This window comes from Rhinolophus ferrumequinum, chromosome 25, assembly GCF_004115265.2.
Source record: "Rhinolophus ferrumequinum isolate MPI-CBG mRhiFer1 chromosome 25, mRhiFer1_v1.p, whole genome shotgun sequence".
NCBI classification, from domain to species: Eukaryota; Metazoa; Chordata; class Mammalia; order Chiroptera; family Rhinolophidae; genus Rhinolophus; species Rhinolophus ferrumequinum.
The window spans coordinates 15,296,311-15,310,081 of record NC_046308.1 but is presented as its reverse complement, the minus strand read 5'-3'; the positions used below and the strand labels follow the sequence as shown (position 1 = coordinate 15,310,081).

Sequence of the window (13,771 nt, the reverse complement as noted above, 5' to 3'; positions counted from 1 at the left end):
AACTAAACTTCAGATCTGTTTCTCCAATTTGCTTTGAAATTTTTTTTTTCTATTTTTTATGGTAAGAACACTTAATGCAAGACCTACCCTCTTCACATACTTTTAAGTGTACCATACAGTGTTGTTAACTATGCAAGGTTGTACAGCAGATCTCCTGGAAGTTCTTTGGCATAACTGAAACTTTGTCTCTGGTCATTAGCAATTCCCCAGTGCCCCATCCTTCACCTCCTGAAAACCACCACTCTAAGAGTGGCTTCTAAGAGTTTGCTTATTTTAGATTCCTCAGATAAATGGGATTATGCAGTATTTGTCCTCCTGTGACTGGCTTATTTCACTCAGCATAACGTCCTCAAGGTTCATTCCTGTTGTTGCATACGGCAGGATTTCCTTCTTGTTAAAGGCTGGATAACATTCCATTATATGGATATGCCACATGAAATGTTACCCGTGCATCTGTTGATTGTTAAATCGTTTCCGTGGTTTGGCTATTTTTAATAGCGCTGCAATGAACACGGAAGAGCTAATATCTCTTTGGTATCCTAATATCCCTCCTTTTGGACAGATACCCAGATGTGGGATTGCTGGATCATAAGGGAGTTCTATTGTGAGGACTCTCCATACTGTTTTCCATAGCGGCTGCACCAGGTTGCAATCGCACCAGAGTATATATGGGGTTTACATTTCTCCACATTTTCATTGACGCCCGTCGTTTTTTGGTGTTTTTGTTTTTTCAATAATAACCATCCTTACAGATGTGAAGTGCTATCTCATTGTGCTTTGATTTGCATTTCCCTGATGATAGTGACCTTAAGCATCTTTTCGTATACCTGCTGGCCATTTTTATGTCTTCTTTGAAGAGACGTCCATTCAGGTCCCTTCCCTTTTTTAAATTGGGTTAGTTTTTTTGCTATTGAGTTGTAGGATTTCCTTCTATATTTTGGAAATTAACCTCTTATCAGATACATGGTTTGCAAATATCCTCTCCCATTCTGTAAGTTGCTTTTTCACTCTGATTATTTCTGATTATTAATCTTGCTGTGCAGATTTTTAGTTTGATGAAGCCCCACTTGCCTATTTTTGCTTTTTGTTGCGTGTGCTTTTGTTATCATATCCATCAAATGATCACCAAGACGAACGTCATGGAGCTTTTCCCCTGTGTTTACTTCTAGGAGTTTTATAGTTTGGGGTCTTATATTTAAGTCTTTATCCATTTTGAGTTGATTTTTGTGTGTGGTGTAAGAGAAGGGTTCAATTTCATTCTTTTGCATGTGGATATTCAATTTTCCTGACACCATTTGTTGACGAGACATCCCTTCTCCATTCTGTATCTTTGGCAGCCTTACTGAAGATTGGTTAACTATATGTATTTTTTTTTCTTCTGGGCTCTCTATTCTACTCCAGTGGTGTAGCTTTAAGACAGTATCACACTATTTTAATTACTACAGTTTTGTAATGTATTTTGAAATAAGGACATGTGATACCTCCAGCTCTGTTCTTTAGGTTTGCTGTGTTGTTGTTGTTGTTTTGTTGTTTGTTTTTAGCTATTCGGGGTCCTTTGCACTGTCATTCAGTTATTGACCTTGAAAAAAATTTAAATCTGTATAAATATTAGAATGTAAAAAAAATGTAGTATGATGGCTCTGTATTAAAAGCCAGTTTCATGGAATCGTTCCGTCAGTAATTTCTGACGCCCACTAGAGGGCAGTGTGGTGCCAGATGATGAGCCTGTTAAGATGTCGAGTCGGAACAAGGTGTCTGCTTTGAAGAATCTTGTACTCTGAACAGATACTTGGTGAAACTGGACAAATATTAGAGCGAGGAAATAAAGCAACCACTGATATGGACAGGCGACTCGTCCAAAAATCTTCTGGGTAACAATCCCTTTTCCGGTGACTCATTGTTAAAATATTGCTGTTTGCATCCTTTTGACATCTTTTCTACCTCAAACCACCTTGACTGTTCTACTTACCGGTAATAGCTGGGATTTAATATTGTCCTTTCTATTCGCATTTCCCTTTTTATTGTACAAATTCATGGCTTTCGCATTTATTTATACACAGAGGAACTCCAGCTCTCGGCTGGATTACAGGCGGTAACGCTAAAACCGCGGAGGGGTTGCGGGGGAGTTTTTCGAGACCTTGTGGTGAACACTCGGCAGTACTTGGAACATGTTAGAGAGTCCACAGCAGGTATGCTGGCTGTTAACAATGCCATTTTATGGACTTGTTCATGTTAAACTTTTGATAAGATGCATGTTGGTGTTTAAGAATCTATACAGCTTCACGCCATCCCTGTAAGTGGAAGTACCCTTTCACTTTTTTGTCAATAACATTCACTTTTGCAGAAATAAAGACTTATTTTAGACTACTGGATATATTCTCCATTTGTCTCTTTCCTTTTTATAGCCGCTAAGATAGAATCACCCACATCTTCGGTTGTGCCGAGATTTTTAAAAAAAGATTTAAACACTATTACACAACGTGCCTTCCACCCCTAATCCCCCTTTTAAGAAGCCTTATGCTCCAGAGGTTTTGTTTTTACTTTGACCTCTTTATTGTTGTTAAATGTTTTAACCTTATATTTTAACTTTCTAAATGTGTGCTTGCATCAGATTTTGCCTAAATGGATTGTTAGGCATTCTGGATGGCAGGTATACAAAAATGTTTGTTATTTGTTGTTACTCTCCTTGTTTGCCCTGACTTTGGCTGTCAGTATATTGTAGTGTCCAAATCGGTTGGGGGTCCAATCAGCCCCTTTGTTTCATCACTGACATGTGGCTCAATGTTTCAGGATCGCAAGGTAGAATGGTCAAGCTATTTGCAAACCATTTCCGAGTGGTCTCTCAACCCCAGTGGATTGCATATAAGTACAATGTAGACTACACGCCAGACATAGAGAATGGAAATGTCCGTGAAAGTTTGCTTTCTCAACATGAAGCATTACTTGGAAAGTGTCGTATATTTGACGGAAACTCTCTATTATTACCTCACAGACTACCTAAACCAGTTAAGTAATGTTATTTGACATTTCCCTGCGATTGTTCTTTCTCTTACATTTTCACTTTATTTTAGCAAAACTCTTACCATTTCTGTAGAATGGTGTGTAGAGATATCTTGAGGATCTCTTGCCTGAAGGATCTGGAACAAAACCCATATGCCATATTTGATTATCATTGATATTCTCTGATGTTTCTTATTTTAGTGCTTAAACGGAATCTAATATAAGGGTAAATTAAAATACATACCTTTTTCATGGCACAATGTGTCTCAAAAATGCTGATAATGAAATTTTGAATAATTTATATTTTATTTTCTAGTTTCTCCAAAACTCCAGCAAAAACAAACAAACAAAAAATGGGAGGACTTACTATTTTTTTTCTATACATCTCTATATTAATTAACGAAATACATCATTTACAGGAGCTTGTTTAAATAAAAAGTAGTTTTGACCTAAATATTTCATTCTGACTCTTCACTTTTATAAATCACATTTTTTTACCTGTGTGTGTCCTTGTGGGAAAGACTGCTTTGCCACGGTGGTGTGTTGGCTAGCCAAGTGACATGCTGGTTTGTGATGCGATGGAGATTCATGTCCTTGGAGGACCCTCTGATCCTTTTGGTTTTTCTTTATCTCAGAAAACGGAATTGGTCAGCAAGCTCAAAGATGACGCGCTTGTGAAGGTCACCATCGAGTTCTCCAGCGAGCTCACGCCCAGCTCGCCAGATCGCCTCCGTTATTATAACGTCCTGTTTAGAAAGTACGTTGGTGAGATTTGGTAGCTTGAGCTTCGACTGTGTTTTAGTGGGTGTCAGTGGTGTTGAATACAGCCATTTGCTTCTAGCACTTTGTGTTCTTGACAGTCCGCATGTATTGAGAAAGGGAAGGATCTTATGGATGCAATGACACTTGAACCCCAGGTGGGTTGCACACGCGGTCAGTGGATTGTCCCCAGTACTGTTCTCCCTGCCTACCTCCACTTCCCGTGTCTGGCACCTACCTAGGGGGAGTAACAAGACATCCACTATGCACATCCATGCACAGTGCTCTCTGGAGCAAATATACTTGTTTTCTATTCTACATTCACTGTGATGAACAAATATTCAAAATTAATAACTTAGTCTGCACATTTCAGTCTGCAAAAGCTGTTTGGATTCATTTCTGGGAAGGAAGGCTATCCTGATGACCTTTCCACGATGTTTAATTATATATTATGAAAAGGAGACAAAACCGAGGTTGAAGGAACCTTTAATATCCACTTCATCATGTAATTTAATGTCATATGAGGAACTTCGTGTTAGTATAACCTGTCACTGACAGATTTGTTTTCCCCAAATATATCCTTATGTGTTAGTCACCAAGTGCTTGCTAACAGTCACTGTACTTTCAACAAAAACCTATTCTTTTCATTTCTAGAATTTTGAAGATCATGAAGTTGAGACAAGTTGGTCGCAACTATTATGATGACGTGAAGGGTGAAGAGATCTTGCAACATAAGTTTGTATAAAGTGGAAAGTTTCACATTCTGCAGACATAATTACAGAAGCTTTTGATAAAGTTACTCTCATTTGCAACAGTATGATTTATAAGTGATGCTCTTTTAAATGGTACCTGCTGGTGATGAACAACTAAGTTACAGTTTAATGTAAATTTAAAATGAAGTGAAATGATTCCCTCTAAAAATCCTAGCATGATAAGAAGAAACCTTAAGATATTCAGTTGTTGTGTAAACCTACTAGAAAACCTAAATAATCATGCAAAACTTGGGTAATTTCTCTCTGAAAATATTTTCAGTCACAGCAATTATATCTACATGTATATATATTCCTTATTGGTACATATTTATATAAGCTTTCATATATATATATATTTCATATATATGTGATGTTCTCACATATACAAATATATAAGGTAATTCAAGCCTGCGGGTGATAATAAACATGGTTTAACATACAAGTAAATGACGTACTACTTATAACAGGCACATCTAGTAAATCTGTTTGAAGGTCTTTTAAAAGACCAGTTATTACTAAAAATAAGACATTAAAGCTGACTCCTACATATCAGTTTTAGACCCTGTAAACTACAGAGTTCAGGCACTGTAGCATTTGGTTTTATGTTCAGAGTTTGGACTTTGCCACCCACATCTAACTTATTCTATTTGCAGACTGGAAGTCTGGCCTGGTTATATTACTTCTATTCTTCAGTATGAAAACGATGTGACTCTCTGTGCTGATGTGAACCATAAACTGCTCCGAATGGAAACTGCTTATGATGTAATAATGCGTATTCGTGAGGATGCCAAAAACAAAAATCTTGATGTCGAAAAACAAGTTGCTAAAGAATTAGTTGGATCGATTGTTTTTACAAAGTAAGTCTGCTTTTTGAAAACCTATCCTGTCACGTTGATAACGTATTTTTCATGTGAGATGTTCCTATAGTTTTCGAATCACTAAATGTTAAAGTTCAGAAGTAGAAATAGCATGAACATTGGCAATCGTCATTGGACATTTTTCTCATCTGGTTATACAGAGTGGGAGAAGAATATGTGTCAATTGTCGATTTTGCTGTTCTTGCGATTCCTAATACTAATTTAGTCATTTGCTCCGAACCCTCACTTGCCCATAATAGAGTATGGCTTCTGAATTTCTTTCCTTTCTCTCTCTTTGCATCTAGTTTTTTAAAAATAATGGTGCTTAATTATAAACCATTAGCAAATTTCCATGTAAAGGAAGTTTTAACTTTTAATCTCTCTCTACCCAAGAAATTTTAAATCGATAAGAAAATGGATTTAAAGTTACTTAGCAAAAATAATCTTAGAAAGAGCCAAGTCAGAGGACTCACACTTCTCAATTTCAAAACTTACTACAAGCCAGAAATTAAGACACTGTGATATGGAATAAGGATAAATATGTAGATAAATGGAATAGAATTGAGAATCCAGAAGTTAATTCTCTCGTTTACAGTCAAGATGATTTTCAATAAGGTTGTCAAGACAATTCAATTGGGGAAAGAAGAGTCTTTTCAACAAATATTGCCGGGACAGCTGGGTATATACCTCTCCCTTCCTCATACAATACAGGAAATTAACTGAAATTTAACTCAAAAAATTATTCAAAAGATAAACATAAGACCTAAACATAAGAGCTAAAAGTATAAAATTCTTAAAAGAAAATGTGGGAGGAGATCTTCTTCCCTTTGGATTAGGCAAAACCTTATTAGACAAGACACCAAAAGCACAAGTGATGACAAAAGAAACATACAGATAAATTGGACTTCACCAAATTAAAACCTTTTGTTCTTCAAGGTGCAGTATCAAAAAAGTGGAAAAGACAACTGAAAGAATGGAATATTTGAAAATCACTTATCTCATCAATAATTTGAACCTTGATACCTAAAGAACACGAACAAAATAACTAAAAGAGTGCCCATTTTTTAGAGTTGGGTGAAAGATCTAAATAGACATTTCTCCAAAGCAAATATACAAATAGCCAATAATCACATGAAAAGATGCTCAACATCATTAGCCATCAGGGAAACGCAAGTCAAAACCACCGTGAAATACTGCTTCACACCCACTAGGCTGGCTAAGATAAAAAGGCAGATACTAACACGTGTTCGTAAGGATGTTGAAAAACTGGAACCAACTCTCACAACAGTGTTGGTGTGAATGTAAACTTGGCCTCTTTGGAAAACAGGTGGCATTTCCAAAGTATGAGATATATATATATATATATATGTTATATGACCCAGCAATTACATTTCTAGTTATATACCAAAGAAAAATGAAAACATATATTCACCAAAATTGTTAATGTCCATCACATTATTTATAACTCAAACTGTAAGCAACCCAACTGTTTATCAAATGTAGTATATCTATATAATGGAATATTATTTGGCAATAAAAAGGAGTTAAGTACCAATGTATTGCTACAGCATGGATGAACCTCGAAAACATTATGCTATGAAAGAAGCCAGTCAGGATACATCACATATTGTATGATTCAATTCATGTGAATGTGACAAACAGGCAAATGTCAAATGTATAGGGACAGAAAGTAGAGCAGTACTTGCCTAAGGCTTGGGGGACTTGGGTGGAAACAGTGAGTAATGGCTTATGGTTATGAGTCGTGGTCATTTCTTCTTTGGGTGATGAAAATGTTCTAAAATTGTGTGGATGGTTACACAACTCTGTGAATACACTAGAAAACACTGGACTATGTACATAAATGATGAATTCATGTGAATTCATCTTAATAAAATTGATATATCCTGCAACTACTTGTAGGATTTAAACCCCCTTATTTCTTGCCTGGTTCTATGCAATGAATAAGTCAGGGATAATACCATGGATATTGTGATTATTCCACAGGTTCAACAACAAAACCTACAGGGTGGATGCTATTAATTGGAAGGAAACTCCCAAAACTGAATTTAAAAAATCAGATGGCACTAAGATCACCTTTGTGGAATACTATAAGAGGGTATGAAATTTTATTTGAATACATTTTAAATTTTAATTTTTTCATGCCTACATTAGGTAGTTAAATGTATTTCTCTTGAGAAAATGAAGGTGGGAAGACTTCAGATGTGAAAACTTTATTCATGTTAAAAGTTTCAGTCTTGTAGAACTTGGTTCAAAATGAAGACAAAAAATGACCAATTACTATCTGAAATTATGCCAAATATGTGCGAAGTCTCATAATTCATGGATTCCTTAATCTTTGAGTGTTCACACACACACAAAAAAGGTAAACTTTGCTTAGTAAACTAAGATACATTGGTTGATGAGGTTGGTTTTCTGGCTTTGGCAAATGAGAGAAAGATAATTAAAGAACTGCAGATATTTGTAGCAAATGGGAAGAACTTATAAATGGATGATTAAAAAAAAAACAACTAGTATTTTTATATCAGAACCCAAAACATAGCTACTTGTTACCATGTAAGGTACATACCGTGTTTCCCCCGAAAATAAGACCTAGCCAGACAATTAGCTCTAATGCGTCTTCTGGAGCAAAAATTAATATAAGACCCGGTCTTATTTTCCTATAATATAAGACTGGGTCTTACATTAAATTTTGCTCCAAAAGACGCATGAGAGCTGATTGTCTGGCTAGGTCTTATTTTCAGGGAGACAAAGTAGTCCTCTGACATCCCTTCAAGGGGATGGTTCCATTATGAGATTACCCTCTTTTGTGCTCCATGCTTAGTGCTTGTTTATTCAATCCAGAAAGTATTTAGTGATATATCCGGTATACGAGGTTTGACAATGAAGTTCGTGAACTTGTTGCAACACTGTTGCTAACCTTTTTTTTTGATATCAGAAGGATTATTCATTATGAATTTGTACCAACTGGACAAACAGTTCACCAAGTTTATTATTTGGAAGTGCTGAAAAGGCTGCGTGAAAAAGCTACACGACCTGAACTTTTCACCAACAATTCATGGCTCTTGCATCACGACAATGCACCAGCTCACACAGCACTGTCTGTGAGGGAGTTTTTAGCCAGTAAACAAATAACTGTATTGGAACACCCTCCCTACTCACCTGATCTGGTCCCCAATGACTTCTTTCTTTACCTGAAGATAAAGGAAATATTGAAAGGAAGACATTTGGATGACATTCAGGACATGAAGGGTAATACAATGACAGCTCTGATGGCCATTCCAGAGAAAGAGTTCCAAAAATGCTTTGAAGCGTAGACTAGGCGCTGGCATTGGTGCATAGCTTCCCAAGGGGAGTACTTTGAAGGTGACCGTAGTGATATTCAGCAATGAGGTCTGCAGCACTTTTTCTAGGATGAGTCTGTGATCTTAATTGTCCTACTGCTTACACTGGTAAGACAATTGAGTTCTCTGCTCTCAAAGAACTTGCATTCTCGTGGCAGGCAGATAGCTGGCATACAAGAAGAAAACTGTTTTGATAGCTATGAGGGATGTGCAGATATTTAAAACTAGGGGGTATTATGGAGACTATTCGGTGGTTACCTAGACTGGGTGGTCATGGGAGGCTTCTCTGAGACGCTGATATGTGAAGGTCAGGAAGGAGCGAGCTGTGTGCACATCAGGAGAAGAGAAAAGGTAGTGCAAAGGCACCATTTTCAGGAAGGGCGTGATGGATCCCCAACAAGGCTTGTGTGTTCTGTAGAAAAGTAATTGCAGTGGGGGCAGGGCAGGGGTTGTAGGATATGAAATCAGAGGACGAGGAGGGGCCCGTGCTGCGTAATGTAAAGTTTTGTGCACTGGGGCAACTGCATCCGATTTTCTTGTCAAATGGTATTATATAAATATATGAAGTGATGTATTGTTTTATTTGAAATATTTTTGTCTAATGTACAGAGAATGGGCTGTGTGGGGGTGAAAATGGAGGCAGGGAGACCAGTGAGGCGCTTATGAAAGCGGTTTCAATGAATGATGACGGTGGTCTGGATTAAGGAGGTGAAAATGGGCAGGACTGTTTGATGGCTTGAATGTGGTGAGCGATGGAAAGAGGAGACTGAAACATAACCCTGCCCTGTCATCTGAGGGAGTGGGTGGGTGGTGGCACCATTTCCTGCAGTGGGAGAGTCTGTAGATGCTGGTGTGGGAACTGTTTGGGGATGACACAGGCTTTGGTGGAGTTGCAAACCGAGGTATCAGTAACGTCGTAACACAAAGGCTTATTTCTGGCTTGAATAAAGTCTAAGGAAAGTCACGTCTCAGGGAAGCTGGCTTCCATGGGATGCCTCCAGGATCCAGTCTGTTACCATTTTGTGGCTTTCCCATCTCAACAAGCGGACTCCAAGCTTGTTGGGCTAGAGGAAAAGAAGTAGGAGAAGCACACTGGCTCGTAGGCACCTTAGATTGAAAGTGACAGGCTGATGTGCCACTGCCACTCATCTTTCTGTTTGTCAAACATCAGTTGCGTAGCCTGAACCTAGCTAATGGAAGACAGGGAAGAGTGCTCTCCGCTTTTGTACAGCAGGGTGAAATGGTGAGTTCACGGCATTTTCCTCTGCCAAAGGCATAAAGAAAGCACGCTAGTTGGGCACCTCAGTGAGTCTGGAGTTCTCAGGGTTTGGAAAGCATGGAGATTGAGTTTTGGGGAGTCCTTAGCTGTTCTCTAGTCCTTGGATTTTGCTGTGCATCACCCTGGCAGAATACCGGGGGTGCCAAAAACATGTATACAAGTGCACACTTTGGTTAACGTGGCTCAAGCAGTAGTTTGCCGTCATCAGAAGTGTCTGGATGCTGATGGGAACCACTTTGAGCACCTCTTGTCATTGCAGAAGTCAAATGTGACCTGTATTCATCTTTTGTTATTGGTATATATTGAGTATTCCAATTTGACTAGAGTTTTCCTTTCTTAAAATGTGTATACATTTTTTTTTGGCATCCTCTGTATGTAGCTGATCAAGACAACAAAGTATTTCAAGAAAGAGAGGGAGGACATTCCTCGCTGCCTGTAGAATGTTAAGAAGAGCTTAAACTAGAGTGTATACATATGTCCAAACTCACCAAATTGTGAACATTAACTATATGCAGGTTTCTGTACACTAATTGTACTCAATAAAGCTGGGGGTGGGTGGGAAATACACACTGGAAAGAGTGTATTTTCATAGCATAGAGTTTTCATAGCATAGAGTTTATTGCCAAGAGCAAATGTGTAATGGAAATTGAAGTCTAGGTGGAAGGTACTGAAGAAAAAATGTAGCAATACTTGCTACAAAAAAAGAAAAAAGGTATAATATGTAGATGGAAGAGGATTTTTTATATTAGGGAATAGTATGTTTTTATTACATCATCCAACAGAGAGGGAGAAATTGACACTACCGAATGTAAGAGAAATAAGGGATAATACCAAAATCCCTGAAGTAGACAAGAGGTTGGAATCCCGAGCTCAAGTGGAGGGACTGGCTTTTGTCTGGAGCAGGTCACACCCTCCATGATAATCCAGGTGACAAGCAGAGCGTATGTCTAAGAGAAGAAGGTCAGAGGAGGGCAGAGTGTCAGCGGATTCCTGTCCTCAGCCTCGTATTTCTCAGTGAAGCATGAAGCAAGATCACTGGCTGAGTTAGTGTGGGGAGGAGAGAACGGGGATGTATAGGAGATTTGAGAAGAGGTGAGAAAGGATGAGAGGTTGGTGTTTGAAAAATGGGTAGGGAATGTACACAGAGTGCCCTTTGGAGGCTCCAAGACTAACTGAAGAGCCAGTCAGCAGGGTCTGAGTGCTGGTTGCATGCACAGAACATAAAATTGGGTTTTACCAGCGTTAGAGACTTGCCAACGGGTGTGACGAAGGCCGAGAGTAGGGAAGGAAGTAATGGCAGTTATGAGGAAGTGATTTGACAGGCTCTGGAATGCAAGCTGGGGGAAGGGAGGGAGAGGATGTGACGGAGATACGGCCCTCCCTTCTCCTACATCTGCACGTGCTGAATCCACTGCCTAAGCTTATACTGGCCTGTGAAGTCTACAAATTTCATCGCAAAGGTCACTGATTAAGCCTTCCTGGATATCCCAACAACGTCGCCCCCTGCCCCCCCACCCTGCAAGACCTCCGTGAGGTCACCTGTTCTGTGATGCACTGTATTCTACAACATCTATCCCAGTTTGTAACTACATATTTGGGTGTTTGGCTTTACTCTTTGTAGTATCTCTTACATCTTACACCGTGACTGGCCCACAGGAGTTCAAATATATAGGTCGAGTGGTTAATCCACGGATGTTGGCATCACAGAGCAGTGGGCTGGGGAATCCTTTGAGAGAGTGAGAATTTGACACGTTAAAGCCACCTACCTTCTTGGCATGTGCTCATAGGTAGGAGTCTGAGATGTAAATAAATCAGAAGAAAATGGTTTCAGCAGATTTACTTGAGTTAAGACAGACAGGCTGAAATATCTGGAATGGTGAGGGTAGTCACTGGACTGTCCTGGTGGAGAGTCAGTCTTCTAAGAGACAACAATTTAGTTTTAGTGTGTGGTGAGGTCTAGAAAAATCACTGAATTCATAGAGGAGTCATTATAAGGGAAGGCTAATCCTGGCTTCCAGAAGAGGCTTAATAATAATAATGCAAATAGGAACAACGGGACTGATTATTTTTTTAGAGGGCAGACGTACATGCTGCAAGAGATCCTTCTAGGACCTCTCGTGGAAGCTGTAAGAAATAAGAGGCTTCCTTAAAATGATGCCGTGATCCTACACGCATGTCTATACCCACACCAGCTCCCACCTGAAGGACAGGATTTGAGGTGCATACCAGCCACCTTTCAAATAACTACAGGCCACTTCAAGGAAAGAAAATACATGAGCGTTGAAAGTAGTCGCCCGGCTCAAGAAGAAAAGAGCCACGAACGCTGGATTTCAAGTCTTCTCGTCTAAGGTGGGGAACTCCTTCTGAAGTTCCCAGATGCTTAAAAGACAGACGCTGTCCGCATTCACGTGGCTCAGTTCTTATTGCCGAGGACCTTGCTGGCTGACGAGCAGCGCAGGACGACCTGTGAGGAACCGCCAGTTTGCGTGGGAGAGTAAAGGCACTTGGTTGTCCAAGGATTGCAGCGCCGGGGGAGACACTTCTGTGTGTGATGTCTTTGAAAATGCCCTTTTTTTTTTTTTTTTTTTTTTTTTGACTGGAAACAGGCACTAAGTGTTTAGGAAATGGAGCGGCAGGAGGAATGCCGGGAACAGACCTGGCATTGCAACTCTAAAAAGTTGGCCACGTTTTGTTGTCCCCCGTTAGTAAGGAATCCTCTTGAAAGTTCTCAATGTATTTTAGGAATGTTTAAGGCAGTTACTGTGGTGAGAAATGTACTCTCAGGGTCCCTCACCCATCTGCCTGTAGAGAGTTAAAAAACAGCAGCATGATGGCCAAGATGACGGCGTGGGAGTTCTGCTCTCCTCGGCCTCGTGTGTTCATAAGAAATAAAAGAAATGTGACCCCTGGCACAGCTAGCTTAAGAGCCTCTGACCGGTATTTTTAAGGCACCCTTTTCCTTGGGGAAACGACATCCGCTGCAGGACTTCCACTGGTGATGCAAAAATGCATTCTTATACCACTGTGTGTGAGGTCGCTCAGGGTTTGCCAATGTTCTTTCTTGCTTCTGTCGAGCAGTACAACGTCCAGGTCACTGTCTTAAACCAGCCACTTTTGATCAGCAAGGGCAAATGGAAAAAGAGCCAACAGGATACGCCCCACGAGCCTATATTCCTGGTTCCTGAGCTCTGCCACCTGACAGGTACCGTGGATTTATGCTGTCTCCACAGCCGACCACCCCTCTTTAAAGTCACAGATGTTATGAGGTAGAAGTACGGGCGTGTCACAGTGCTCCCCGGGACCCAGAGCTGTGTTCTCTCCACTGGTTCTTCCTCTTCTAGATACCACACTTAAGTCTCCTCTGATAAGAATCTATTCTTGCCTGTTCACCTGTATCTTTTGGATTTTTTAAAAAGGTCTAACAGATACAATGCGTAAAGACTACAGGGTGATGAGAGACTTGGCTACTCATATGAGGTTGGATCCAGAAAAAAGGCAGCTTAAATTGAAAGAATTCATGGATACTATGCAACAGTAAGTTCTCTCTCTCTTTCTCTCTTTCTCTCTCCTTCTCTCTTCCTCTCGCTCTCCCTCTCTCTCTCCTGAAGTTGAGACCTTTGCAGGTCCCTTGACATGTATCTCAGATTCTTCGATTAAAAAATGACAGTGAGGAAGAAAATGATATTTTGGGGGACAACCCTATTGCTTTTGTCATTGCAATGTTAACGGAGACCTGGATGGGGGAAGAATGAACCAGACAAT

At 39.7% G+C, this 13,771-nt stretch overlaps 1 protein-coding gene across 1 annotated transcript in view; it reads left to right on the top strand.

The window, feature by feature from the left end:
- PIWIL3 (piwi like RNA-mediated gene silencing 3) overlaps positions 1-13,771 on the top strand; it is a 43,084-nt gene that overhangs the window by 16,029 nt on the left and 13,284 nt on the right. The window contains exons 3-10 of the mRNA XM_033098414.1: positions 2,061-2,189; positions 2,791-3,005; positions 3,636-3,757; positions 4,414-4,494; positions 5,165-5,368; positions 7,373-7,484; positions 13,085-13,211; positions 13,426-13,543. Coding sequence (XP_032954305.1) covers positions 2,061-2,189; positions 2,791-3,005; positions 3,636-3,757; positions 4,414-4,494; positions 5,165-5,368; positions 7,373-7,484; positions 13,085-13,211; positions 13,426-13,543 — 1,108 coding nt within the window. The remainder of the gene's footprint in view (positions 1-2,060; positions 2,190-2,790; positions 3,006-3,635; positions 3,758-4,413; positions 4,495-5,164; positions 5,369-7,372; positions 7,485-13,084; positions 13,212-13,425; positions 13,544-13,771) is intronic.